Below are 27,601 nucleotides of genomic sequence, written 5' to 3' on the forward strand. Positions count from 1 at the left end.
AGTCTTTGCTTTCTATTAATTAACCAATCCTCTATCCATGCTGCTACTTTACTCTTAACACCATGTATCCTCAACTAATGCAGCAATCTTTTGTGTGGCACCTTGTCAAAAGCTTTCTGGAAATCCAGATATACCACATCCATTGGCTCCCCGTTATCCACTGCACTGGTAATGTCCTCAAAAAATTCCACTAAATTAGTTATGCACGACCTGCCCTTTATGAACCCAGGCTGCGTGTGGGACAATTTCCATCCAGATGCCTCGCTATTTGTTCCTTGATGATAGATTCCAGCATCTTCCCTATAACCGAGGTTAAGCTCACTGGCCTATAATTACCTGCTTTCTGCCTACCTCCTTTTTTAAACAGTGGTGTCACGTTTGCTATTTTCCAATCCACCGGGACCACCCCAGAGTCTAGTAAATTTGGTAAATTATTACGAGTGCATTTGCAATTTCCCTCGCCATCTCTTTTAGTACCCTGGGATGCATTCCATCAGGGCCAGGAGACTTGTCTACCTTTAGCCGCATTAGCTTGCCCATCACTACCTCCTTCGTGATAACAATCGTCTCAAGGTCCTCACCTGTCATAGCCTTATTTCCATCAGTCACTGGCATGTTATTTGTGTCTTCCACTGTGAAGACCGACCCAAAAAACCCGTTCAATTCCTCAGCCATTTCATCATCTCCCATTATGAAATCTCCCTTCTCATCCTCTAAAGGACCAATATTTACCTTAGCCACTCTTTATTGATTTATATATTTGTAGAAACTTTTACTATCTGTTTTTGCTCCCAGTCTACCTTAGCCAGCTCTTCTCTCATCCCATTGTAATCTCCTTTGTTTAAGCACAAAACACAAGTGTTTGATTTTACCTTCTCACCCCCCCATCTATATTTTAAATTCCACCATATTGTGATCACGCCTTCCGAGAGGATCCCTAACTATGAGATCATTAATCAATCCTGTCTCATTACACAGGACCAGATCTAAGGTTGCTTGTTCCCTCGTAGGTTCCATTGCATACTGTTCTTGGAAACTATCGCGGATTCATTCTATAAACTCCTCCTCAAGGCTGCCTTGACCGCCCTGGTTAAACCAATCGACATGTAGATTAAAATCCCCCATAATAACTGCTGTACCATTTCTACATGCATCAGTTATTTCTTTGTTATTGCCCGCCCCACCGTAAAGGAGGAAGAGGAATAGTTCATCTTTGTCACAGTCACATAAATATTCTATGAGTTTGATATGTGTTGCTTTAGCACAATGACAGGATCTCCGGGAGTGAGTCGATATTTCCAGGGATATCTAGGAGTGAGTCGATATTTGCAGGAGATCCCTGGGAATAAGTCGATATATGCAGGAGATCCCTGGGAATGAGTCGATAATTGCAGGAGATCCCTGGGAATGAGTCGATAATTGCAGGGGATCCCTGGGAGTGAGTCGATAATTACAGCTGCTCCCTGGGAATGAGGGGTCCCTTGGACCTGCCAATAGTGGAAGGTAAGGTTTTCTGTAACCAATTTTCTCTTCCATTTATAAACATGAAATTTGTTGCCACCTAGAGATCCTTGATTGGAGCATCTTATTTGCTTGCTGCTGCAGTGTGAGATTGTAAGGTTACCTGGGAAAATTACCCTTGTACTATATTGAAGGTGTAGGCCCACCATGCTGTAGCTCTCACACTTAAGACCTGCTTTCCTGCCCTGAATCAGGTCATGCATTCAAGTTCTCCTCAGAAATTTGAACACAAATCCAGACAAGGACTCCATAGGCAGTACTGAGGGAACAACTCAGTTTTAAAATTCTCACCCTGGTGTTCAAATCTCTGCATGGCGTTGTAAGGATTCCCATGTTAAAACCTTGCTTTCGGTGTAACTCCTTTATTTTTTGGACACTCCTGTTGAGTGGTGCTACTTAATATGGTCCAGTGATGTCACATTGTGATGGACTTGGCTGGCAGCCAATCGGCTACTTTCATTTCCCAGGACTCGGCAGATTGATGAGGATTGTTTCGGAAAGCTCCTTGTGTGATTCTGTCTGTTTGGGTTTCAGTTTGACATGAGCTCAGGAGCCGAGCAGAACTCTATCAAATGTCCCTCCCAGAAAGGGTAGAACTCTCTTTCTCTCTGACATCTCGGCTGGGGCTCACTCCAGGTAAACAGAGCAGCCAGTGTTTTCTCTCTAGCCAGCTAGTGAGTATTTAAAGCTTGAAGACAGAGTTGGGGGGGGGGGGGGTACTTTCTGGATTCTTCTCCCTGTAGGGTTACCAGATTGCTCGAAGGTGTGTGAAAGCTGCTGCTTTGGTATTCTATTTAACTTAGACAAGCTGTTGGTCAGTCTTCGAAGTTGACAACAGATAAGAAACTGAATGGACCTGAAGTGCATCTTCCTTGGTGAGGCTTAGGTCAACACAAGTTAAAGTGTCACCCTAGAGGGGAACGTACAGCCTGGGAATCCTGCCTGAAGGTTACAGCCAGAAGATCCAAATAAGCTGGTGGTTTCAACACTCCACGTCCCAAGGAGATAGCCGACCACAAAGACTACAACCTCAGCAGCAAAGATTTTCATCTTATGTCTTTTTAAACCCCATTATTTTGATCCTTTCCCTTCCCACTGTGTGTCTGTCCTGTGTTTGTGCGGGTAGAGGGTGGGACGGTGAAGAGGAGTAATTAGTTTAGCAGGCCGCTCTGTTATCACCATTACATGTTTATCTCTTCTCTTGTTGTAAATAAACAGTTTTCTTTGTGTTTTACTCACAAGCCTGGTGCCTGTAAGTCATTGGTTAATTCAATTATGTTGGGACTCAGGGCTTGTGGGGCTGCAATTAACCACACACTCGCCCAGGGTGTTGCAGCAGCATTGCCATGTCCTGTCTCTGCAGCTTCCTCCCACCCTAATACCCTGAGGTTTTTGTGCCCTGCCAGTTTTGGTCCCTAATGCATCTCCAATTTCCTTTGATCATTGGTGAGAGTGCCTTCAGCTGTTTTGGCCCTAAGCTCTGGAATTCTCTCTTTAAATCTCTCAACCTTTCTATCTCTCCAGTCCTTTAAGATGCTCCTTAAAGCCCAGTTTTGACCAAGTTCTACCTTAATACTCCCTTATGTGCAGTGTCAAATTATTTGTAGTGATTGCTCCTGTAAAGTGACTTGGGACGTTTTACTATGTTAAAGGTGCTATAGGTATTAAATTGAGGCCCTATTTGCCTGTCCAGGTGAAAAGTAAAAGATCCCATGGCACTATTCAGAGTAAAGAAGGGGAGTTCTCTGCAATGGGCTGGCCAATATCTATCCCTCAACCACCATAACTAAAAAGCAGATTACCATGTCATTGTCATATTGAACCTTGCTATGAGAAAATTGTTTGCCGTATTTTCTACATTACAACAGTGACTACACTTCAAAATAAGCATTGCATTGTCTAGAAAGCGCTCTGGGACATCCTGATGTTGTCTGAAGTGCTGGACACACAAATCTGTTTGCGAACATTTTTCTGAGATTGGGATTGAATGACAGTGATCTTTATTGTTTATAGAATCCCTACAGTGCAGAAGGAGGCCATTCGGCCCATCGAGTCTGCACTGACCCTCTGAAAGAGCACACTACCCAAGTCCAAACCACCACCCTCTCCCCGTAACCCCATCTAGGGGCAATTTAGCATGGCCAGTCCACCTAACCTGCACATCTTTGGACTGTGGGAGGAAACCGGAGCACCCGGAAGAAACCCACACAGACACTAGGAGAATGTGCAAACTCCACACACACAGCCAGTCACCAGAGGTCGGAATCGAACCTGGGTCCCTGGCGCTGTGAGGTAGCAGTGGTAACCGCTGTGCCCCCATGCCGCCTTGAGCCGGGAGTGCTTGATATAGATACTGTGTCCAAAATGTGAAATAGTCCATTGTCAACACAACACCCCTGACCTTTTTTCAGACACACAAATTAAAATTAATAATTTTTTAACAAAATTGGCCAACTCACCACTGAGGAAGTTCTCCAAACTGAAGAGTTTGATCTTCTTCTCCCTCTCAAGGGGGTTAGGTCCTGGTGGTCCAATAGCGCAGGGCCCAGACCAGAACACTTTACACTGGCACAGGCGGATGGCATAAATATCCTGGCCATGGATCTCCAGGATCAGACCTCGGTCCATGACATCCAACAAGTGATTGGTGTAAAATCGCTGCTTCTCGTGAGAGACCTGGTCCGTGCTGGGGAAACGGACCTGCTCCAGGGTGATGGGTCCGAAGAGCTCCACTTGGTCTGGGATAGGACCGAGGTCCCCATAGTACAGGCGGCAGCCATGAGGGTTGCTGACAGTGATCAACGATCCCATCTGTTTTCCCCGGTATTGGAACTTCACGTCCAGGTCAGTCACTGCCGCAGAAGGAGACAGAACCTTAGTTAGACTACACGAGTACCATAAACAGTTCTGGTCTCCATATTATAGAAAGAATATAGAGGCACTGGAGAAAGTGCAGAAAACATTAATGTCACCAGAAGTGAGAGGTTATATCTATCTGGAAAAATTGAACAGGCTTTTCTTTAGAAAAGTGAAGGCTGAGGGTTGACCTGATGGAGCACTTTAAGGTGGACAGGTTTCATAGAATTTACAATGCCGAAGGAGGCCATTCAGCCCATCGAGTTTGATAGGGTAGATGCGGAGATGTTTTCACTTTGGGGAGAGACCGGCCTAGGGGCCATAATATAAACTTGTGCTAATAAATCTAATAGCGAATTCAGAAAAAAACTTCCTTACCCAGAGATTAATGAGAATGTGGATTGTGCAATCACATGAGGTAGTTCATGCACATCACATAGTACTCAAGGGGAAACTAGTTAAACACACAAGGGGAAAGTTGTAGAAGGTTAGGTCTGCCGGCGTTGGACTGGGCACAGTAAGAAATCTTACAACACCAGGTAAGTCCAACAGGTTTGTTTCGAATCACTAGCTTTCACTCACCTGCCGAAGGAGCTGTGCTCCGAAAGCTAGTGACTCCAAACAAACCTGTTGGACTTTAACTAGGTGCTGTAAGACTTCTTACAGGGTTCAGAAGGGTAGGAGGAGGCCCGTGTGGAGCATAAACACTGGTATGGGTCAGTTGAGCCAGATGATCTATTTCTGTGCTATAAATACTATGCAAAAACAATGACAGCAGCGGGGCTGGTAAGGTTAATGCTGCAGGGGTTACAGCAACTAAACTTTTATGCAGTTTCAGCCATGGCTCTGCAGATAGCACACTTTCCTCCCAATCAGAATTAGATTCAAGTCCCACTTCAGAGACAAGCAGATAATCCAGGCTGAGACTTTCAGTGCAGTAATGAGGGAGTGCTGCCCTGTTGACTTTCAGGTGAGATAGTAAAAATTCCCACTGCACTATTATAAAGAGGAGCAAGGCAATTCTTCCTGGTTTATATTAATTTCTCAGCCAACATCACTGGGAAAAAGAATATCTGGTCATTTATCTCATTGCAATTTGAGAGAGCTTGCTGTGTTGAATGCTGCATTTCCTACATGGCAATAGTGGCTACATTTTAAAAATACTTCACTAAAGCAGAGTTTTGGGAAATTGAAATGGCAAAAAAGTACTCTGCAACTATGTCTTTACTTTAGCTAGGGGAGAGGCTACAACTCCACAGGGCTTCATTCCTCATGGCAAGTGTCTTGTACAGATATTCAGCAAAAGCAGGATTAAGCTCAATTGTGATACAAACAAACAAACTCTGCATTCTTAATAGCTTAAGAGTTAGAAACTTATCTCAGTCCTAATCAAAGAATTAGATAAATGTATAGTACAGAAACAAGCCATTTGTTCCAAAGCGTCTATGCTGGTGTGCATATTAACTTCCAAACTATCAGCATAATTTTCTATTCCCGTCTCCCTCAATGGATGGGATGGAGTTAATTGTTGGTTCTACTGCCTACTGGATACTCAGAACCACTGTCTTTAGTAAAACTGAATATCAAGTACGGTGTATAACGGTTAGCCAATGCAATAATGCTGTACAAGTAAAATTTCCATCCCCAAATGTTTTAAAGATCTGATGCTTGATTCTTTAGGAAGTAACATGCCGCCTGAATTTAAAGCAGCAATGTCCTCAGGTTATACAGGGGCAAACAATGAGAAAAAGCAGCAACTTACATGGCAGAGAGTTGATAAACATTTCAGATGTAGTCAGTGATGATAACTGGTCCACTGGCTGTGCTGGGAGAGGATTAAGAGTTCCTTGAGCGATTGGAGGAGCATTAGGTTGAATGAGGCCTCCATGAGCAAGGTTCGGCTGAGAAAGTTCACTGTGATCAAGGTTTGCATGGGCAAGGTCCCCTTGTGTTAGTGTCGGGTTAGCAAGTCCTCCATTCATGCATGAATCAGGCACTGTAACTTCCTGTTTTGGCCAGGACTGTGTTGGGTACGGTGGTAGGCTGGCATTCTCTGGCACAAATCAAGAGAGGAAAAATAAAAGTGAAAATATTGTTCTTAAAAAGCAAGATGAAGGACTCAATAGAAGACTGGGTCAGGCATTGGCTTTAGTGTGTGATGGGGCAGTCTTTAGGTAGCTTTAATCTGTATCTTACTCATGGCTGTACCTGCCCTCGAAGTGTTTGTTGGGACAGTGCAGAGGGAGCCTTACTCTGTATCTAAACCGTACTGTTCGTGCCCTGGGGGTTCGGGGCTGATTTAGCACAGCGGGCTAAATAGCTGGCTTTTAAAGCAGACCAAGGCAGGCCAGCAGCACAGTTCAATTCCCGTACCAGCCTCCCCGAACAGGCGCCAGAATGTGGTGACTAGGGGCTTTTCACAGTAACTTCATTTGAAGCCTACTTGTGACAATAAGCGATTTTCATTTCATTTCATTGATGGTGCACAGTGGAGGGAGCTTTAATCTGTACTCTACGTGACCTGGGAGAGTTCGTTACTGACACTAATCATGCAAATTCTGTTAAGTCCATTATTCAGAACAAGGAGGCAGTCAGTGCTCACTAGAGAGAAGATTCTGAAGAATTCCTCAACTGACATTCTGTCTTCGATTTGAATGCCCTAAACTCCATTCCTCAATGCCCCATCTGGTCAGTTTCAGCACCATTCCAGTCCAGAGCAAAGCTGAAAAACGACGAAGCCCCTGGAATAAATGCCAAAGTTCTGAAACACAATGGAGGTACACTCCTAGCCTGGCTGCACAACCTCATATCCCTCATCAGGGAAAAGGAGAGGATGCCGAGTAATCTCAGGGACCCTGTCATTATAATTATATTCAAGAAGGGAGACATGTTCATTTGTGCTAACTGCAGAGCAGACTCCCAGCATTCTGCCACAGGGAAAATCATTGCAAGGATCCTCCTAAATTACCTCCTCTTAGTTGTCAAAGAGCTCCTTCAGGAGCTGCAGAGCATTTTTCACCCATCGTGAGGCACCACAGACATGATAGTCATTGATTAGAAAATCCAAGAAAAATGCTAGGAACAGTACCAACCACTGCACATGGTCTTTCTCAACCTCACAAAACGTTTGACTCTGTTAACTGAAAGCTGAAATCCTCAAATTTGTCTACCCTCAGAAATTGGTCACCATCCTCCACCTACTCCACAATGACACACAAAGCACGAGTCTCAACAACAGAACCATCATAACCCAGCATATAACCCAAAGGCAAAGATAATTTACAGAACATACAAAAGCTGTTCAACCTATGCCGTTTTCAATCCAAAACCAAGATCATTCAGACTTCAGTCACTGATCTTCAATGGCAGATGGCACTTGTGCACTCACTCAGAAACTCAGCTCCAGGTCATTTCCTACTCCTTTTCCGAAGCATTGAGAAAATAGACATTTACGAAACACCCGGAAAACTAAAGTCCTCTTCCAATGACCTCCCACGGCACAGCATCTCCCCCCCCCATCAATTAAGATCAATGGCGAGATAATGTGGGCCATTTTTCATATCTTGGGATGAAGAAAGTTAGAATGATGAAATTCTTCATTGTTTCTAAATGTGCCAGCTCTGATTGAGGAAGTGGCTTTGAGGGCCAGGAACTCAAGCACTTGTCCCCCGGCCCCCTCCCCACATGGGAGAGATGTCCTCAAAGCATCCCTGAAGGAAGTCAAACACTCCCTCCAACACTTGAGCAGGATGCATGTGACTGACTAAAATGGGGAAGGCTCATTTGGGAAGGCACCGAACGCATCAATAGACTTTGTTGGGAACTCACAGACATGAAGTCAGAGCATTGGAGAGTGTACAATACTCCCCAACAATTTATCTACCCAATCTTCCAAGTACCACTTGTCCTGCATGTGGCAGAATCTGCAGAGCATGTATTAGACTTCAGTCATCTCTGGACCCACTTAGCTGGACTGAAAACAAACCATCCTCAATTATGAGGGATTGCCAAAGAGGAAGTAATCTCAATCCACACCAAGGAATTTACTTCCCTTGTCAAAAAACACATGGTGAAGCCCATTCTCACCTTTTAAAGTCATTGATGGGAACAAATCTTGGAGTTGTTGCTGCAAAAAAGAGAGAAATAAATCAGTTACAGAGTTGAGCTTTGTTAAGACATTGTCAAACATGACTTTGTAAAAAATCAGCAAGTCACACCAGGTTCAGTTAGCAGCAGTGTTGATTCATTGGGCAGGTGCAGCCCATGATGTGAACTGAGCTCTACCCATCAGCCAGGTCCTAGTTCATATTCTTAATGTGTGAGAGTGATCTCACGGGGGGTACTAGTAGGGCACAACAACTGACCTCAATGTTTCTGGGCTAGGAAAAGGATCAAGATGGCTTTGCAAGAACAGGATGAGGCCATTTAACAACTTGAGCTTGTTCCACTGTTCTATTAGATTATAGTAAGAGGTCTTGCAACACCAGGTTGAAGTCCAACAGGTTTGTTTCAAATCATTAGCTTTCGGAGCATTGCTCCTTCCTCAGGTCCGAAGCATTGTCCGAAACAAACCTGTTGGACTTTAACTTGGTGTTGTAAGACTTCATACTGTGCTCACCCCAGTCCAATGCCGGCATCTCCACATCATGGCTATTAGATGTGTACCTCAACTCTATTTACCTGCCTTTGCTCCAGATTTCTTGATACCCTTATCCAACAATAACCTCTCAATCTCCATCATGAAATCTCCAGTAGACTCTCAGCATCTACAATCTTGCAGAGGAGAGAGTTCCAAATTTCCATTCTGTGATTTCCTGATTTCACCCCCGAATGGCCAGCTCTCATTTTAAGGTTGTGTCCCATTGTTTTGGCATCTCCTTCTGGAGGGAAGCACTTGTCTGTATTCATTCTATCTGATCCATATGTCATTTTGAACATTGACCTTCTAACTCAAGGGAACACGAGGCAGGTTGTGAAATCCTATCCTCAGAATTTAATCCTAAGAGCTCAAAGTTTGAGGCAGTTTCTGGAAAGGGTTAATTCTCAGCCCTACAGGTGCATCCTGCAGAGGTCAGAAAGAATCTTCCTCCAGAGGGCGAGTGTACTAGAAATTCAGTGTTTCAAATTGCAGGGCTGGACTCAACAAAACGCTGGTTTATGTTGAGTGGACATGCAAGCCACAGAACCTTACAGCACTGAAGGAGATCGTTCGGCCCTTCGTACTTGAGCTGGTGCTTTGAGAGTGATTAAAACCATTGACATACTTACCTCTTCATCATCGCCCAGTTCACAGTCAACAGTCTCTGAGAGAAAGAGAAAGACACATTCAGTCACCCATTTGCAGAAGGAATTTGAATTCTAATGAAGGGTCAATTCAAAATGGCTGGACAGGCTTTTCTCTGTACCCCTGCTGTGTATTTCCAATACTTGCAGTTTGCCTTTCCTTCCCACTCCACGAAAAACATTTCCTTTTGTTTTTACAAAAACGTTTGCATGCAGGGAAGACAAAGATTGTACAACCTTCAGCTCCAGCCAGCACTGTAACACTTCCTCCATAAAACAATACAAGTGCTGAACCAGGGAAATTATTCAGGGCAGAATTATACAGGAGGTGACAGAGGACAATAAATGGACACAGCAAGTTGTTATGATCTGGAATAAACTGCCTGCAGGCACTGTTAAACACGTCCCAATTGTTATATATAATACCTATATATATATATATTATATATGTAATATAAACATACATACTTGAGATATAGTATGGTTTGTGGCACAGATATTATACATCAGCAACAGGGATACAAATCAGACATGGAGCAGAGATAAACATCTCATGAGATTGACACTGGTGTAGTACAAAACGGGCTAGACGGATGCCATAAAGATTCATACCACCTTATGCATGGTCCAGTATCCCCATATCAAGTGCTTTTTCCTTTGAATTTCAACTTCAGTATAGAAGGGATAGGGAACTGGGGAATGAAATTACCTCGAATAGGATGTCACAGGCAGGAGTTTGGGATTGTGCGTTCTCTCACACACAACTGGAGGAGAGGGAGAGCGGGGAGGGGCCGAGGGCGGGGTGGAGCCGAGAGCGAGCGGGGGCGGGGACCAGAGCGGGGACCAGAGCGGGGGCGGGGGCGAGAGCGGGGGCGGGGACCAGAGCGGGGGCGGGGACCAGAGCGGGGGCGGGGACCAGAGCGGGGGCGGGGACCAGAGCGGGGGCGGGGACCAGAGCGGGGGCGGGGACGAGAGCGGGGCGGGGACCAGAGCGGGGGCGGGGACGAGAGCGGGGCGGGGGACGAGAGCGGGGGGCGGGGACGAGAGCGGGGGCGGGGACAAGAGCGGGGGCGGGGACAAGAGCGGGGGCGGGGACAAGAGCGGGGGCGGGGACAAGAGCGGGGGCGGGGGACAAGAGCGGGGGCAGGGACGAGAGCGGGGGGCGGGGACGAGAGCGGGGGCGGGGACGAGAGCGGGGGCGGGGACGAGAGCGGGGACGAGAACGAGAGCGGGGGCGGGGGGCGAGAGCGGGGGCGAGAGCGGGGGTGCGGGGCGAGAGCGGGGGCGAGAGCGGGGACGAGAGCGGGGGCGGGGACGAGAACGAGAGCGGGGGCGAGAACGAGAGCGGGGGCGAGAGCGGGGGCGGGGGCGAGAGCGGGGGCGGGGGCGAGAGCGGGGACGAGAGCGGGGACGAGAGCGGGGACGAGGACGAGGGCGGGGGCAGGGGCAGGGACGAGAGCGGGGGCGGGGACGAGAGCGGGGGCGGGGACGAGAGCGGGGGGCGGGGACGAGAGCGGGGGCGGGGACGAGAGCGGGGGCGGGGACGAGAGCGGGGGCGGGGACGAGAGCGGGGGCGGGGACGAGAGCGGGGGCGGGGACGAGAGCGGGGGCGGGGACGAGAGCGGGGGCGGGGACGAGAGCGGGGGCGGGGACGAGAGCGGGGGCGGGGACGAGAGCGGGGGCGGGGACGAGAGCGGGGGCGGGGACGAGAGCGGGGGCGGGGACGAGAGCGGGGGCGGGGACGAGAGCGGGGGCGGGGACGAGAGCGGGGACGAGAGCGGGGGCGAGAGCGGGGGCGAGAGCGGGGGCGGGGGCGAGAGCGGGGGCGGGGGCGAGAGCGGGGGCGGGGGCGAGAGCGGGGGCGGGGGCGAGAGCGGGGGCGGGGGCGAGAGCGGGGGCGGGGGCGAGAGCGGGGGCGGGGGCGGGGGCGGGGGCGGGGGCGAGAGCGGGGGCGAGAGCGGGGGCGAGAGCGGGGGCGGGGGCGAGAGCGGGGGCGAGAGCGGGGGCGGGAGCGGGGCGGGGGCGAGAGCGGGGGCGGGAGCGGGGCGGGGGCGAGAGCGGGGCGGGGGCGAGAGCGAGGCGGGGGCGAGAGCGGGGCGGGGGCGAGAGCGGGGCGGGGGCGAGAGCGGGGCGGGTGCGAGAGCGGGGCGGGGGCGAGAGCGGGGCGGGGGCGAGAGCGGGGCGGGGGCGAGAGCGGGGGCGGGGGCGGGGACGAGAGCGGGGACGAGAGCGGGGCGGGGACGAGAGCGGGGGCGAGAGCGAGAGCGAGAGCGAGAGCGGGGGCGAGAGCGGGGGCGGGGACGAGAGCGGGGGCGGGGACGAGAGCGGGGGCGGGGACGAGAGCGGGGGCGGGGACGAGAGGGGGGCGGGGACGAGAGGGGGACGTGGACGAGAGGGGGGCGGGGACGAGAGGGGGGCGGGGACGAGAGAGGGGCGGGGACGAGAGAGGGGCGGGGACGAGAGGGGGGCGGGGACGAGGGGGGGCGGGGACGAGAGGGGGGCGGGGACGAGAGGGGGGCGGGGACGAGGGGGGGGCGGGGACGAGGGGGGGGCGGGGACGAGGGGGGGGCGGGGACGAGGGGGAGGGGGAGGGGGGGGCGGGGACGAGAGGGGGGCGGGGACGAGAGCGGGGGCGGGGACGAGAGCGGGGGCGGGGACGAGGGCGGGGGCGGGGACGAGGGCGGGGGCGGGGACGAGGGCGGGGGCGGGGACGAGGGCGGGGACGAGAGCGGGGGCGGGGACGAGAGCGGGGGCGGGAACGAGAGGGGGGCGGGAACGAGAGGGGGGCGGGGACGAGAGGGGGGGCGGGGACGAGAGGGGGGCGGGGACGAGAGGGGGGCGGGGACGAGAGGGGGGCGGGGACGAGAGGGGGGCGGGGACGAGAGGGGGGGCGGGGACGAGAGGGGGGGCGGGGACGAGAGGGGGGCGGGGACGAGAGGGGGGGCGGGGACGAGAGGGGGGGCGGGGACGAGAGCGGGGCGGGGACGAGAGGGGGGCGGGGACGAGAGCGGGGGCGGGGACGAGAGCGGGGCGGGGACGAGAGGGGGGCGGGGACGAGAGGGGGGCGGGGACGAGAGGGGGGCGGGGACGAGAGGGGGGCGGGGACGAGAGGGGGGCGGGGACGAGAGGGGGGCGGGGACGAGAGGGGGCGGGGACGAGAGGGGGGCGGGGACGAGAGGGGGGCGGGGACGAGAGGGGGCGGGGACGAGAGTGGGCGGGGACGAGAGTGGGCGGGGACGAGAGTGGGCGGGGACGAGAGTGGGCGGGGACGAGAGGGGGGCGGGGACGAGAGGGGGGCGGGGACGAGAGGGGGGCGGGGACGAGAGGGGGCGGGGACGAGAGGGGGGGCGGGAGCGGGGACGGGGACGAGAGCGGGGGCGGGGACGAGAGCGGCCAGAGCGGGGGCGGGGGCCAAAGCGGGGGCGGGGACCAGAGCGGGGGCAGGGACCAGAGCGGGGAGAAGACATTGAGAATGTAATGCATTTGGGGAGGGCAAACAAAGCAAGGGAATACTTAATAAATGGGAAAGTATTGAGAGGGGTTGAGGAAGTTAGCACCTTTTAATGCAGATCTACAGGTCCTTGAAGGTGGCAGGAGAGGTGGACAAGGTGGTCAAGAAAGCATATGTAATTATTTCCTTAATTGGGCGAGGTATTAAATACAAAAGCAGGGCTGTAATGATGGGACTGTTTAAAATGCTGGTTAGGGCACAGCTGGAATTGTGTGTACTGTCCTGGTCACCATATTACAGGTGGGACAGAATTGCTCTGGACAGGGCACAAAGAAAATTTCCAAAAATGTTGCCAGGGCTTGGAAATTGCAGCTATGAGGAGAGATTAGATAGACAAGGATTGTTTTCCTCAGAACAGAGGAGGCTAAGGGGTGACCGAATTGAGGTGTACAAAATTATGAGGGGCCCAGATAGGGTAGACAGGAAAGACTTGTTTTCCCCTAGCTGATGGGTCAATTACTTGGGGGGGGGCGTAAATTTAAGGTGATTGGTTGAAGGATTAGACACGAGGAAAATAATTTTCAGCTAGAGGGTGGAGGCATCTAGAATTCACTGTCTGAGTGGGTGTTCAGAGGCCGAAATGCTCAACTCCTTTAAAAAGGTGCCTGGATCTGTGCCCAAAATTCTATAAATCACTACAGGTGCTGGAAAATGGGACTAAAATGAGCGGCAAGTTTCTTTTTTTTTCTTTTTTGGCAGGCACAGATACGATGGGCTGAATGGCTTCTTTCTGCACCATAACCGTTCTATGGTTCTATGGGGAGACAGGACAGAGACAGAGAGAGGAGTGAGAAAGAGAGAGACAGAGAGAGAGAGAGGAGAGTGAATGAGAGAGGAGTGAAAGTGAGAGGAGTGACAGAAAATGAACAGAGAGAGAAGTGAGAGATAGAGAGAGAGAGAGTCAGAAGGCATGAGTAACAGAGAGACAAAAGGAAAGAGAGAGCGAACAAGAGATAGAAGGCGTGAGTGAGAGTGAGAGGCAGACACAGAAGGAACCAGGCGAGAGAGGGGGGGAAGAGAGAGAGGGGGGAAGAGAGAGAGGGGGGGGGGAAAGAGAGAGAGGGGGGGGAAGAGAGAGAGGGGGGGGAAGAGGGAGAGGGGCGGGGAAGAGAGAGAGGGGGGGGAAGAGGGAGAGGGGGGGAAGAGAGAGAGGGGGGAAGAGAGAGAGGGGGGCGAAGAGAGAGAGGGGGGGAAGAGAGAGAGGGGGGGAAGAGAGAGAGGGGGGAAGAGAGAGAGAGGGGGAAGAGAGAGGGGGGAAGAGAGAGGGGGGGAAGAGAGGGGGGGAAGAGAGGGGGGGAAGAGAGGGGGGGAAGAGAGGGGGGGGAAGAGAGAGGGGGGGGAAGAGAGAGGGGGGGGAAGAGAGAGGGGGGGAAGAGAGAGGGGGGGAAGAGAGAGGGGGGGAAGAGAGAGGGGGGGGAAGAGAGAGGGGGGGAAGAGAGAGGGGAAAGAGAGAGGGGAAAGAGAGAGGGGAAAGAGAGAGGGGAAAGAAAAAGGGGGGAGGAAAGAGAAAGGGGGGAGGAAAGAGAAAGGGGGGAGGAACGAGAAAGGGGGGAGGAAAGAGAAAGGGGGGAGGAAAGAGAAAGGGGAGGAAAGAGAAAGGGGGGGGAAAGAGAAAGGGGGGGAAAGAGAAAGGGGGGGGGGAAGAGAGAGAGAGAGAGAGAGACAGACAGAGAGAGAGAGAGAAGGAAGGAGCCAGAAGTGGAGAGAGGGGGCAGCACAGTGGTGAGAGAGAGAGAGAGACAGACAGAGAGAGAGAAGGAAGGAGCCAGAAGTGGAGAGAGGGGGCAGCACAGTGGTGCAGTGGTTAGCACTGCTGTCACATGGCGCCGAGGTCCCAGTTTTGATCCCGACTCTTGGTCACTGTCTGTGTGGAGTTTGCACATTCTCCCCGTGTTTGCGTGGGTTTCACCCCCACAACCCAAAGATGTGCAGGGTAGACGGATTGGTTATACTAAATTGCCCCTTCAATGGAAAAAAATGAATTGGGTACTCTAAATTTATTTTTAAAAAGGAGGAAGTGGAGAGAGAGAGCCAGGGGAGAAGAAGGGAGAGAGCCAGGCAAGAGAGGGAGTAAGAAGGAGAGAGAGAGGAAGAGAGAGAGAGGAAGGGAGAGAGGAGGGGAGAAGGAGGGTGCCAGAAGGCGAGAGTCATAAGAAACCAGAAGGAGGGAGAGAGAGGGGTGGGGGGGAAGCCGAGAGAGTGAGAGAGAGGGGGGGCCAGAAGGAGTGGGAGAGCGAGGGGGGGGCCAGAAGGAGTTGGAGAGAGAGAGGGGGCCAGAAGGAGTGGGAGAGAGAGGGGGGGCCAGAAGGAGTGGGAGAGAGAGAGGGGGCCAGAAGGAGTGGGAGAGAGAGAGGGGGCCAGAAGGAGTGGGAGAGAGAGAGAGGGGGCCAGAAGGAGTGGGAGAGAGAGAGAGGGGGCCAGAAGGAGTGGGAGAGAGAGAGAGGGGGCCAAAAGGAGTGGGAGAGAGAGAGAGAGAGAGGGGGCCAGAAGGAGTGGGAGAGAGAGAGAGAGAGGGGGCCAGAAGGAGTGGGAGAGAGAGAGAGAGAGGGGGCCAGAAGGAGTGGGAGAGAGAGAGAGAGAGAGGGGGCCAGAAGGAGTGGGAGAGAGAGAGGGGGTCAGAAGGAGTGGGAGAGAGAGAGGGGGTCAGAAGGAGTGGGAGAGAGGGGGCCAGAAGGAGTGGGAGAGAGAGAGAGGGGGCCAGGAGTGGGAGAGAGAGAGGGGGCCAGAAGGAGTGGGAGAGAGAGAGGGGGCCAGAAGGAGTGGGAGAGAGAGGGGGCAGAAGGAGTGGGAGAGAGAGAGGGGGCCAGAAGGAGTGGGAGAGAGAGAGGGGGCCAGAAGGAGTGGGAGAGAGAGAGGGGGCCAGAAGGAGTGGGAGAGAGAGAGGGGGCCAGAAGGAGTGGGAGAGAGAGAGGGGGCCAGAAGGAGTGGGAGAGAGAGAGAGGGGGCCAGGAGTGGGAGAGAGAGAGGGGGCCAGAAGGAGTGGGAGAGAGAGAGAGGGGGCCAGAAGGAGTGGGAGAGAGAGAGGGGGTCAGAAGGAGTGGGAGAGAGAGGGGGCAGAAGGCAGCAACAAGAGAAGTCGCCGAAACAGCTTCCCAAGTTGCTGCCGCAGAAATACGAAATACGAAACAAATGACATTGCGGGAAGTAAGGTGCGGGACAATCAGCTGAACCACAGGATGATCCTGTAAAATCCAGAATGGTTGGTCACCCTGATTCTCTAGCTGCTGGTCCAGCACCAATAACCACTAGGTGAGCTGTTTTTCCACATCACTCATTGTAAACCTTTGCATTAATGCTGGAGAGGGGAGTGCGAAAAGGTCAGCATGTGATGCAAATCAATTTTACATTTGCCTCTTTTTGAGGATGGAATAAAACAAAAAAGGGAAGAAGAGGGTTGGGTGGGCCTGAGCAAGATTCTGAGATTTCATGTAGCTCCTACCTGGAGTGATGTTTCCCCCATTGTGAAGGTCACACACTTGGTAGATCTTGTATGGCTGCATGGGGGTCTCCTTGGTGCCATCATAAATCAGTTTGAACTCCCGGCTCTTGTTGAGGGCACAGCGGAGGTTTGCTTTCCATTTTGCAGGATCTGGCCCATCAACCCCTTGGTGATATTTGCCCGTCTCCACCGCCCAAGCCTGGTAGGGAAAGAACACAATCACTCAGGAAAAATAAAGCAAATACAACTTTGCCCATCAGCTGTGGTTCTGCATTTACATCCTTGACTCTAATGTTCTCCATTAAACCTTTCACTTTGATCAAACTTTTTGTTAGCCTTCTTGAGATCTCCCTTTTTTAGCTTGGTCTCCATTTCAGTCTGATTGTCAGAGGTGGCGTTTTTCAAATGAGACCTTAAACATCCCTCAGGAAGATGAATTAGCACCCACAGCACTATCTTGAGGATGTTCTTCCTGTTGTTCCATTTTTCAAACAGCATCACAAAAAAAACCCTGATGGTCTAGTCATTTTCACATTGCTGTTTGTGGGAGCTTGCTTGGTGCAATGTGGTTATCGCTCCCCTACATTACAATAGTGACAACAATGCAAACCCCTCCCCCATTGCCCCATAGTGACAACAATGCAAACCTCTCCCCCATTCCCCCACCTTCCTGGCTGTAAATTGCTTGGAGGCACCTGGAGGTTGTGAAATGCAATTTCTTTACACATTATAACATGCAGATCAAATTGCAGCAAATATGCATAGTTAGCACTGCTGTCTCACAGTGCCAAGGACCCGAGTTCAATTCCAGCCTAGGGTGACTGGGTGGATTTTCACATTCTCCCCGTGTCTACTTGGGTTTCCTCTGGGTTCTCCGGTTTCCTCCCACAGTCCAAAGATGTGCAGGTTGAGTGGATTGGCCATGCTAAATTTCCCCTTAGTGTCCAAAGATGTGCAGGTTAACTGGGGTTACGGGGATAGGGTGGGGTGTGTGGGTGCTCTTTCGGAGGGTCGGTGCAGTCTCGATGTGCTGAATGGCCTCCTTCTGCACTGTAGGGATTCTATGATTCTATGAAAACAAACAAGGAGCTACAGAGTTGTCCACTTCACCTTGAAGATAGTGTTGTCGTCATCCTGGGTAGGGATGTGCCTGGTGGCATGCCGCCAAGGGATCTGAAAATGTGTGCGCTGGTCATCCAGCCACTGAAGCCCAGGATAGTGGCCACTGTCCACCTGTGCCAAGAGCCACGGTTTCAAGCGAATCCTTCGTGGCTGCATGGCCATCATTCTAAATTCCTGGGAAAATTCGAACTGAAACCAATGAAGACAGTGACATTGAACATTACTCAAACATTAACAACGACAACATCTTGAATTTATAGCGCACCTTTAAGCAATGTTCCCCCTAATTCCTCTTTGTTGTGTAGTCTGTTTATCATACTGCTCAGTACATTCCAGATTCTCGCATGGACAGCTGAGAAGAAACATTACTTTTAACACAGTAAAACATCAACAAGCGCTGAGAGAAAATTTGAGGCATATAAGGAGATATTAGGACAGGTGACCAGAAGTTTGGAGGAAGTGTTTCGGGCGGAGATTCCAGGGCTAAAGGTCCTGGTTGCTGAAGGCATAGCCCCCAATGGTAGATCGAAGGAAATCCGGTACATGCGACAGACCAGAAATGAAGGAATTGGGAGACCTCAAGACAGTCATCGGATTGGAGACCAATGATCTGTCGTTTGAAAGCCTATTTATTTTTAAATATAGAACACATCTTTAAAAGGAAATAACAACTTCCTATGCAATGATTCAGATATACCAAAAATGAAAATACTATTCACACAAAAGTGACTTTCTCATCGCGAAACAGCAAACTTTGGAAATCCCTTCAATTTCAAATCGATAATAGCAAAACCAGCCTGTAAACACTCAGCTTGAACAACCTTTTTATTTCAAACTTTCATTTTTGCTCCACACCAAGAGAATTAAATCATACTTCCTATTTTACAAAAATGAAACTGGCATTTTTTGTTCAACTATCTGGGTGAAGAGTCAAAGTCCACAGCACAGGATACCAATGAGAAAACAGGACAAGGAAAAGCTGGGGATTACAAAATAATATGCAATTGTATAAAATTTCTTCATTCTTCTCATAAACATCCTAAAAGTGTATCAAATGTAATTGGAATTCATACAAATGATATGTTTGTGTTCGTGCTTAGCCTGCACGCAAGCAGTGTTCCCAAACTCTTGTGTCCCACTTGTTCCCCATTAATTCCCCTTTTTTAAATACTTGCCTATCCTGTCCTTCAATACTGATACAATCTCTTGCTTCAACCACTGACCCTCATGTGTAAAATTAGATTTCTCCTATTTTGTGGGCTAAATCTCACACATTTAGTTTGAATGTCCATGTCTCCTCATTCAAGACTGCTCAATTACTGGGAAGAGTCTTTTTCTACCTACCCCGTCACAACCCTTCATTATTTTAAACACCTTTATCAAATCACCCTCCTTTGGACGAGCAGAAACTGCCCCAATTCTTCGAATGGTTCTTTGTATTTGTATTTCATCATGCTAAGCAGCATGCTCGTGAACACTGCCAGAAATATTCAGCAGGTTTGGCAGTAATTGTGGGGAGAGAGAATGCTGAATATTTTCAGCATTTTCTGCTTTTATTTCTGAACCCCAGCATTCACAATATTTTACTTTATCAATCCCTCTTAATATTTTATATACCTCAATGAGATCCCCTGTCATTCTTCTAAACTGCAGCGAGTGTAAGCTGAAACTGTTTTATCTCTCCTCATACATCAACCTTTTCATCCCAACTATTACTGGGCAGCCAACATATTGATGGTTAGGAAGTGGGTAGTGGACTTCCGGTTGCGGCTATGCCTAGGTATGTCGCACGTTCGGCAGCTCCCGCCGGGAACGGACATTTGGGCTCTTCAGAGGGGCCCCAACGGCAATTGTTCGATGGCTTCCAGTGTGGGAAGGTGACTGCAAGGTCCCCCCGACTTTATATGGATTGGACCAGGAGTGGAGCAGTTAAAAAAGTGATCCTGGTGCAGCGGAAAGTGCGAGGGAGGAAAAGCAAGATGGCGGCGGGTGGAGACCAAGCAGCGTGGACGCAGTGGTCGCAGGAGCAGCAGGAGTTTCTTAAACGCTGCTTTGAGGAGCTGAGGACAGAAATGCTGGCGCCAATGAAGGCGGCGATTGAGAAGCTTGTGGAGACCCAGAAGGCCCAAGGGGCGGCAAAAAGCCTCGGAGAACAAGGACGAGATCTTGGGCCTGGCGGTGAAGGTGGAGGCGCACGAGGCGCTGCACAAGAGGTGGGTCGAAAAATTTGAGGACCTGGAGAACAGGTCGAGGAGGAAGAATCTTCGGATTCTGGGTCTCCCTGAAGGGGTGGAGGGGCCCGATGCCGGGGCATATAGGAGCACAATGCTCAATTCGCTGATGGGCGCGGGAGCTTTCCCGAGGCCCTTGGAGCTGGATGGGGCTGATTGGGTACTGGCAAGTAGACCCAAAGCCAACGAGCCGCCAAGGGCTGTAGTGGTGAGGTTCCACCGCTTTATGGACAGAGAATGCATCCTGAGATGGGCCAAAAAAGAACGGAGCAGCAGGTGGGAGAACACGGAGATCCGAACTTACCAGGACTGGAGTGCGGAGGTGGCTAAGAAGAGAGCTGGTTTTAACCGGGTTAAGGCGGTGCTCCATCGGAAGGGGGTGAAGTTCGGGATGCTGCAGCCAGCGCGATTGTGGGTCACGTTCCAAGATCGGCACCACTATTTTGAAACGCTTGATGAGGCATGGAACTTTATCTAGACTGAAAAGTTGGACTCAAACGGAGGGTTTGTCGTGGGGGGGGGGGGATGTTTACTGTGTTTGGGGAATGTTCTTTTTGTTTTGGTGCTGGGTAGGGATGGGTGAATGGATTTGATGTGGGGGCTGTGGGAGAGTGTGGGCGTCGGTGTTGGTGGGGCAGGGCCCTGCGGAGGAAGATGGTGGGTGGAGGTCCGGGGATGGGGAGTTGGGGTAAGGCCGCTTTTGTAAGGGCCACGAAGAATCCAGCATGAGTTTTAAGGATACAAAGTAATAACATTTATTTACTATAACATATATACATAACAGTAGCAGTAACTTCCCTTGCTACATACTCCTTCCTGCTGGTTCCTGAACTGGCCAGCTTTATTTATACTAGGAGTTTACTAATGGTTTCTCCGCCCCCCTCATTGGGGAAGCTCATACTCCCACAGGATTGTGGGATAGTCATTAGTCCCCAGCCAATGGCAAGTAGGCAGGTTATAACATCCCTCCCCCCCAAAGTCCAAGGAATCCACCGAAGACCCTGGCGAAGGAGGGCGTCGGACTCGTTTGGCCGCAGGCCGGACACCATTTGCACGCGGCGCTGGATCAGGCGGCGTGTAACGAGACGGAGACCGGCGCTCCGTGATGAACGGCGCAACGGTTGTCCATCCACGGCCCGTGGACCCGAGGATTCCCCCTCTGATGCATCCTGTGTCTCCATCTCGGAGTTAGAGTCTGCTTCCTCCATCATGTCAGCGTCTCTATCTCCATTCGGTCCCGTAACGATCTGCGCAGGCTTCGAGTGAGGCACCAGTGGAAGATTGTGAGGACTACCTTCCCTTGGGCAGCACGGTAGCATTGTGGATAGCACAATTGCTTCACAGCGCCAGGGTCCCAGGTTCGATTCTGGATTGGGTCACTATGTGCGGAGTCTGCACATCCTCCCAGTGTGTGCGTGGGTTTCCTCCGGGTGCTCCGGTTTCCTCCCACAGTCCAAAGATGTGCAGGTTAGGTGGATTGGCCATGATAAATTGCCCTTAGTGTCCAAAATTGCCCTTAGTGGTGGGTGGGGTTACTGGGTTATGGGGATAGGGTGGTGGTGTTGACCTTGGGTAGGGTGCACTTTCCAAGAGCCGGTGCAGACTCGATGGGCCGAATGGCCTCCTTCTGCACTGTAAATTCTATGTTCTATGTTCTATGTTGTCTCTGGTCTCTGCGGCTGTAGAAATGAGCTCCGGGGGCGGGGAATCTTTTGAGGGGATAGTCTTCTGGACCTAACGTGGTCTACATGTTTTCGCTGGAGACGACCCTGGGCTTGCACTTGGTACGATATAGGGCTCGTTTGGCGAAAGATTACACCAGGAACCCATTGGGCACCACCAGCAAAATTCCGAACGAACACTGGGTCACCGGGCGCAAACTTCCGAATCGGCCGATGCCGAGAAAATCCCTGTCCCTGCCGTTCTTGTGCGCGGCGTACTTTTGCGCCAATGTCCGGGAAAACCATACTAAGGCGGGTGTGAAGTCTCCGGCCCATTAGGAGTTCTGCGGGAGCTACCCCAGTCACTGCATGGGGGGTGGTCCTGTACGTAAACAAAAAGCGAGCCAGTCTCGTGTCCATTGATCCGGAAGACTGCTTGTTTAGGCCTCTTTTGAATGTCTGCACTGTGCGCTCTGCCAACCCATTTGAAGCCGGGTGGTAAGGGGCAGTGCGGATATGGCGGATGCCGTTCATCTTCGTGAACCTCGCAAACTCCTCACTCGTGAATGGAGTGCCGTTATCCGTGACCAGCACCTCGGGGAGGCCATGCATACTAAACGATACGAAGTCTTACAACACCAGGTTAAAGTCCAACAGGTTTGTTTCGATGTCACTAGCTTTCGGAGCGCTGCTCCTTCCTCAGGCGAATGAAGAGGTCTGTTCCAGAAACACATATATAGACAAATTCAAAGATGCCAAACAATGCTTGGAATGCGAGCATTAGCAGGTGATTAAATCTTTACAGATCCAGAGATGGGGTAACCCCAGGTTAAAGAGGTGTGAATTGTACCAAGCCAGGACAGTTGGTAGGATTTCGCAGGCCAGATGGTGGGGGATGAATGTAATGCGACATGAATCCCAGGTCCCGGTTGAGGCCGCACTCATGTGTGCGGAACGTGGCTATAAGTTTCTGCTTGGCGATTCTGCGTTGTCGCGGGTCCTGAAGGCCGCCTTGGAGAACGCTTACCCGGAGATCAGAGGCTGAATGCCCTTGACTGCTGAAGTGTTCCCCGACTGGAAGGGAACATTCCTGCCTGGTGATTGTTGCGCGATGTCCGTTCATTCGTTGTCGCAGCGTCTGCATGGTCTCGCCAATGTACCACGCTTCGTGACATCCTTTCCTGCAGCGTATGAGGTAGACAACGTTGGCCGAGTCGCACGAGTATGTACCGCGTACCTGGTGGGTGGTGTTCTCACGTGTAATGGTGGTATCCATGTCGATGATCTGGCACGTCTTGCAGAGATTGCCATGACAGGGTTGTGTGGTGTCGTGGTCGCTGTTCTGAAGACTGGGTAGTTTGCTGCAAACAATGGTTCGTTTGAGGTTGCGCGGTTGTTTGAAGGCAAGTAGTGGGGGTGTGGGGATGACCTTGGCAAGATGTTCATCGTCATCAATGACGTGTTGAAGGCTGTGAAGAAGATGACGTAGTTTCTCCGCTCCGGGGAAGTACTGGACGACGAAGGGTATTCTGTCGGTTGTGTCCCATGTTTGTCTTCTGAGGAGGTCGGTCCAGTTTTTCGCTGTGGCACTCACACCCAACAAAACGCACTCACACCCAACAAACCGCACACTCACCCCCAACAAACCGCACACTCACCCCCAACAAACCGCACACTCACCCCCAACAAACCGCACACTCACCCCCAACAAACCGCACACTCACCCCCAACAAACCGCACACTCACCCTTTTGTGAGGGCCACGAAGAATCCAGCACGAGTTTTAAGGATACAAAGTAATAACATTTATTTACTATAACATATATACATAACAGTAGCAGTAACTTCCCTTGCTACATACTCCTTCCTGCTGGTTCCTGAACTGGCCAGCTTTATTTATACTAGGAGTTTACTAGTGGTTTCTCCGCCCCCCTCATTGGGGAAGCTCATACTCCCACAGGATTGTGGGATAGTCATTAGTCCCCAGCCAATGGTACGTAGGCAGGTTATAACAGCCGCAAAAAGGAGCTGCACCAGAGGGAGCAGGGCCGGCTCAGGAAAGCGCAGGTTTTTCCCGCGTTAGGGAAGGATGGGGGCGGGGCTGGGGGGGGGGGGGCGGTGCTGGAGAGGAGCGCACACTGACTGCCAAGGGGTGGGGGGGGGGGACTCTCACACTGGGGGATCGATGGAATGGCGGGAGAGGCCGGCGTCAGCCGACTTACGGGAGTGTCATGGGGGGAGCAAAATGGCTAGATGAGGATCTAGCGGGGGGAGGGGTGGGGGAAACTGGGTTGCTGCTGCATTGGCCAAAGGGGAGCTGGAAGTAGGAGAGGTAGTCAAAGAACAAAGAACAAAGAAATGTACAGCACAGGAACAGGCCCTTCGGCCCTCCAAGCCCGCGCCGACCATGCTGCCCGACTAAACTACAATCTTCTACACTTCCTGGGTCCGTATCCTTCTATTCCCATCCTATTCATGTATTTGTCAAGATGCCCCTTAAATGTCACTATCGTCCCTGCTTCCACCACCTCCTCCGGTAGAGAGTTCCAGGCACCCACTACCCTCTGCGTAAAAAACTTGCCTCGTACATCTACTCTAAACCTTGCCCCTCTCACCTTAACCCTATGCCCCCTAGTAATTGACCCCTCTACCCTGGGGAAAAGCCTCTGACTATCCACTCTGTCTATGCCCCTCATAATTTTGTATACCTCTATCAGGTCTCCCCTCAACCTCCTTCGTTCCAGTGAGAACAAACCGAGTTTATTCAACCGCTCCTCATAGCTAATGCCCTCCATACCAGGCAACATTCTGGTAAATCTCTTCTGCACCCTCTCTAAAGCCTCCACACCCTTCTGGTAGTGTGGCGACCAGAATTGAACACTATACTCCAAGTGTGGCCTGACTAAGATTCTATACAGCTGCAACATGACTTGCTAATTCTTATACTCAATGCCCCGGCCAATGAAGGCAAGCATGCCGTATGCCTTCTTGACTACCTTCTCCACCTGTGTTGCCCCTTTCAATGACCTGTGGACCTGTACTCCTAGATCTCTTTGACTTTCAATACTCTTGAGGGTTCTACCATTCACTGTATATTCCCTACCTGCGTTAGTCCTTCCAAAATGCATTACCTCACATTTGTCCGGATTAAACTCCATCTGCCATCTCTCCGCCCAAGTCTCCAGACAATCTAAATCCTGCTGTATCCTCCGACAGTCCTCATCGCTATCCGCAATTCCACCAACCTTTGTGTCGTCTGCAAACTTACTAATCAGACCAGTTACATTTTCCTCCAAATCATTTATATATACTACGAACAGCAAAGGTCCCAGCACTGATCCCTGCGGAGCACCACTAGTCACAGCCCTCCAATCAGAAAAGCACCCTTCCATTGCTACTCTCTGCCTTCTATGACCTAGCCAGTTCTGTATCCACCTTGCCAGCTCACCCCTGATCCCGTGTGACTTCACCTTTTGTACTAGTCTACCATGAGGGACCTTGTCAAAGGCCTTACTGAAGTCCATATAGACAACATCCACTGCCCTGCCTGCATCAATCATCTTAGTGACCTCCTCGAAAAACTCTATCAAGTTAGTGAGACACGACCTCCCCTTCACAAAACCGTGTTGCTTCTCACTAATACGTCCATTTGCTTCCAAATGGGAGTAGATCCTGTCTCGAAGAATTCTCTCCAGTAATTTCCCTACCACTGAAGTAAGGCTCACCGGCCTGTAGTTCCTGGGATTATCCTTGCTACCCTTCTTAAACAGAGGAACAACATTGGCTATTCTCCAGTCCTCCGGGACATCCCCTGAAGACAGCGAGGATCCAAAGATTTCTGTCAAGGCCTCAGCAATTTCCTCTCCGGCCTCCTTCAGTATTCTGGGGTAGATCCCATCAGGCCCTGGGGACTTATCTACCTTAATATTTTTAAAGACACCCAACACCTTGTCTTTTTGGATCACAATGTGACCCAGGCTATCTACACCCCCTTCTCCAGACTCAACATCTACCAATTCCTTCTCTTTGGTGAATACCGATGCAAAGTATTCATTTAGTACCTCGCCCATTTCCTCTGGCTCCACACATAGATTCCCGTGCCTATCCTTCAGTGGGCCAACCCTTTCCCTGGCTACCCTCTTGCTTTTTATGTACGTGTAAAAAGCCTTGGGATTTTCCTTAACCCTATTTGCCAATGACTTTTCGTGACCCCTTCTAGCCCTCCTGACTCCTTGCTTAAGTTCCTTCCTACTTTCCTTATATTCCACGCAGGCTTCGTCTGTTCCCAGCCTTTTAGCCCTGACAAATGCCTCCTTTTTCTTTTTGACGAGGCCTACAATATCACTCGTCATCCAAGGTTCCCGAAAATTGCCGTATTTATCCTTCTTCCTCACAGGAACATGCCGGTCCTGTATTCCTTTCAACTGCCACTTGAAAGCCTCCCACATGTCAGATGTTGATTTGCCCTCAAACATCCGCCCCCAATCTATGTTCTTCAGTTCCCGCCTAATATTGTTATAATTAGCCTTCCCCCAATTTAGCACATTCATCCTCGGACCACTCCTATCCTTGTCCACCAGTACTTTGAAACTTACTGAATTGTGGTCACTGTTACCGAAATGCTCCCCTACTGAAACATCTACCACCTGGCCGGGCTCATTCCCCAATACCAGGTCCAGTACCGCCCCTTCCCTAGTTGGACTGTCTACATATTGTTTTAAGAAGCCCTCCTGGATGCTCCTTACAAAGTCCGCCCCGCCTAAGCCCCTGGCACTAAGTGAGTCCCAGTCAATATTGGGGAAGTTGAAGTCTCCCATCACCACAACCCTGTTGTTTTTACTCTTTTCCAAAATCTGTCTACCTATCTGCTCCTCGATCTCCCGCTGGCTGTTGGGAGGCCTGTAGTATAACCCCAACATTGTGACTGCACCCTTCTTATTCCTGATCTCTACCCATATAGCCTCACTGCCCTCTGAGGTGTCCTCTCGCAGTACAGCTGTGACATTCTCCCGAACCAGTAGCGCAACTCCGCCTCCCCTTTTACATCCCCCTCTATCCCGCCTGAAACATCTAAATCCTGGAACGTTTAGCTGCCAATCCTGCCCTTCCCTCAACCAGGTCTCTGTAATGGCAACAACATCATAGTTCCAAGTACTAATCCAAGCTCTAAGTTCATCTGCCTTACCCGTAATACTTCTTGCATTTAAACATATGCACTTCAGGCCACCAGACCCGCTATGTTCAGCAACTTCTCCCTGTCTGCTCTGCCTCAGAGCCACACTGTCCCTATTCCCTAGTTCTCCCTCAATGCTCTCACCTTCTGACCTATTGCTCCCTTGCCCACCCCCCTGCCATACTAGTTTAAACCCTCCCGTGTGACACTAGCAAACCTCGCGGCCAGGATATTTATGCCTCTCCGGTTTAGATGCAACCCGTCCTTCTTATACAGGTCACACCTGCCCCGGAAGAGCTCCCAGTGGTCCAGATAATGGAAACCCTCCCTCCTACACCAGCTGTTTAGCCACGTGTTTAGCTGCTCTATCTTCCTATTTCTAGCCTCACTGGCACGTGGCACAGGGAGTAATCCCGAGATTACAACCCTCGAGGTCCTGTCTTTTAACTTTCTGCCTAGCTCCCTGAACTCCTGCTGCAGGACCTCATGCCCCTTCCTGCCTATGTCGTTAGTACCAATATGTAAAACGACCTCTGCCTGTTTGCCCTCCCCTTCAGGATGCCCTCTACCCGTTCGGAGACATCCTGGACCCTGGCACCAGGGAGGCAACATACCATCCTGGAGTCTCTTTCACGTCCACAGAAGCGCCTATCTGTGCCCCTGACTATAGAGTCCCCTATTACTATTACTCTTCTGCGCTTTGACCCTCCCTTCTGAACATCAGAGCCAGCCGTGGTGCCACTGCTCTGGCTGCTGCTGTTTTCCCCTGATAGGCTATCCCCCCCGACAGTATCCAAAGGGGTAT

At 51.3% G+C, this 27,601-nt stretch overlaps 1 protein-coding gene across 2 annotated transcripts in view; it reads right to left on the reverse strand.

Moving 5' to 3' along the window:
• LOC140387904 (interferon regulatory factor 6-like) overlaps positions 1 to 27,601 on the reverse strand; it is an 88,966-nt gene that overhangs the window by 11,212 nt on the left and 50,153 nt on the right. For both annotated transcript variants that reach the window (XM_072471199.1, XM_072471198.1), the window contains exons 2-7: positions 17,721 to 17,921; positions 16,611 to 16,809; positions 9,646 to 9,680; positions 8,464 to 8,503; positions 6,140 to 6,430; positions 3,981 to 4,373 (exon numbers count right to left, since the gene is read on the reverse strand). In XM_072471199.1, the coding sequence (XP_072327300.1) occupies positions 3,981 to 4,373; positions 6,140 to 6,430; positions 8,464 to 8,503; positions 9,646 to 9,680; positions 16,611 to 16,809; positions 17,721 to 17,897 (1,135 nt within the window). In that variant the 5' untranslated portion in view covers positions 17,898 to 17,921. The remainder of the gene's footprint in view (positions 1 to 3,980; positions 4,374 to 6,139; positions 6,431 to 8,463; positions 8,504 to 9,645; positions 9,681 to 16,610; positions 16,810 to 17,720; positions 17,922 to 27,601) is intronic.

This window comes from Scyliorhinus torazame, chromosome 13, assembly GCF_047496885.1.
Source record: "Scyliorhinus torazame isolate Kashiwa2021f chromosome 13, sScyTor2.1, whole genome shotgun sequence".
In the NCBI taxonomy this organism is placed as follows: domain Eukaryota; kingdom Metazoa; phylum Chordata; class Chondrichthyes; order Carcharhiniformes; family Scyliorhinidae; genus Scyliorhinus; species Scyliorhinus torazame.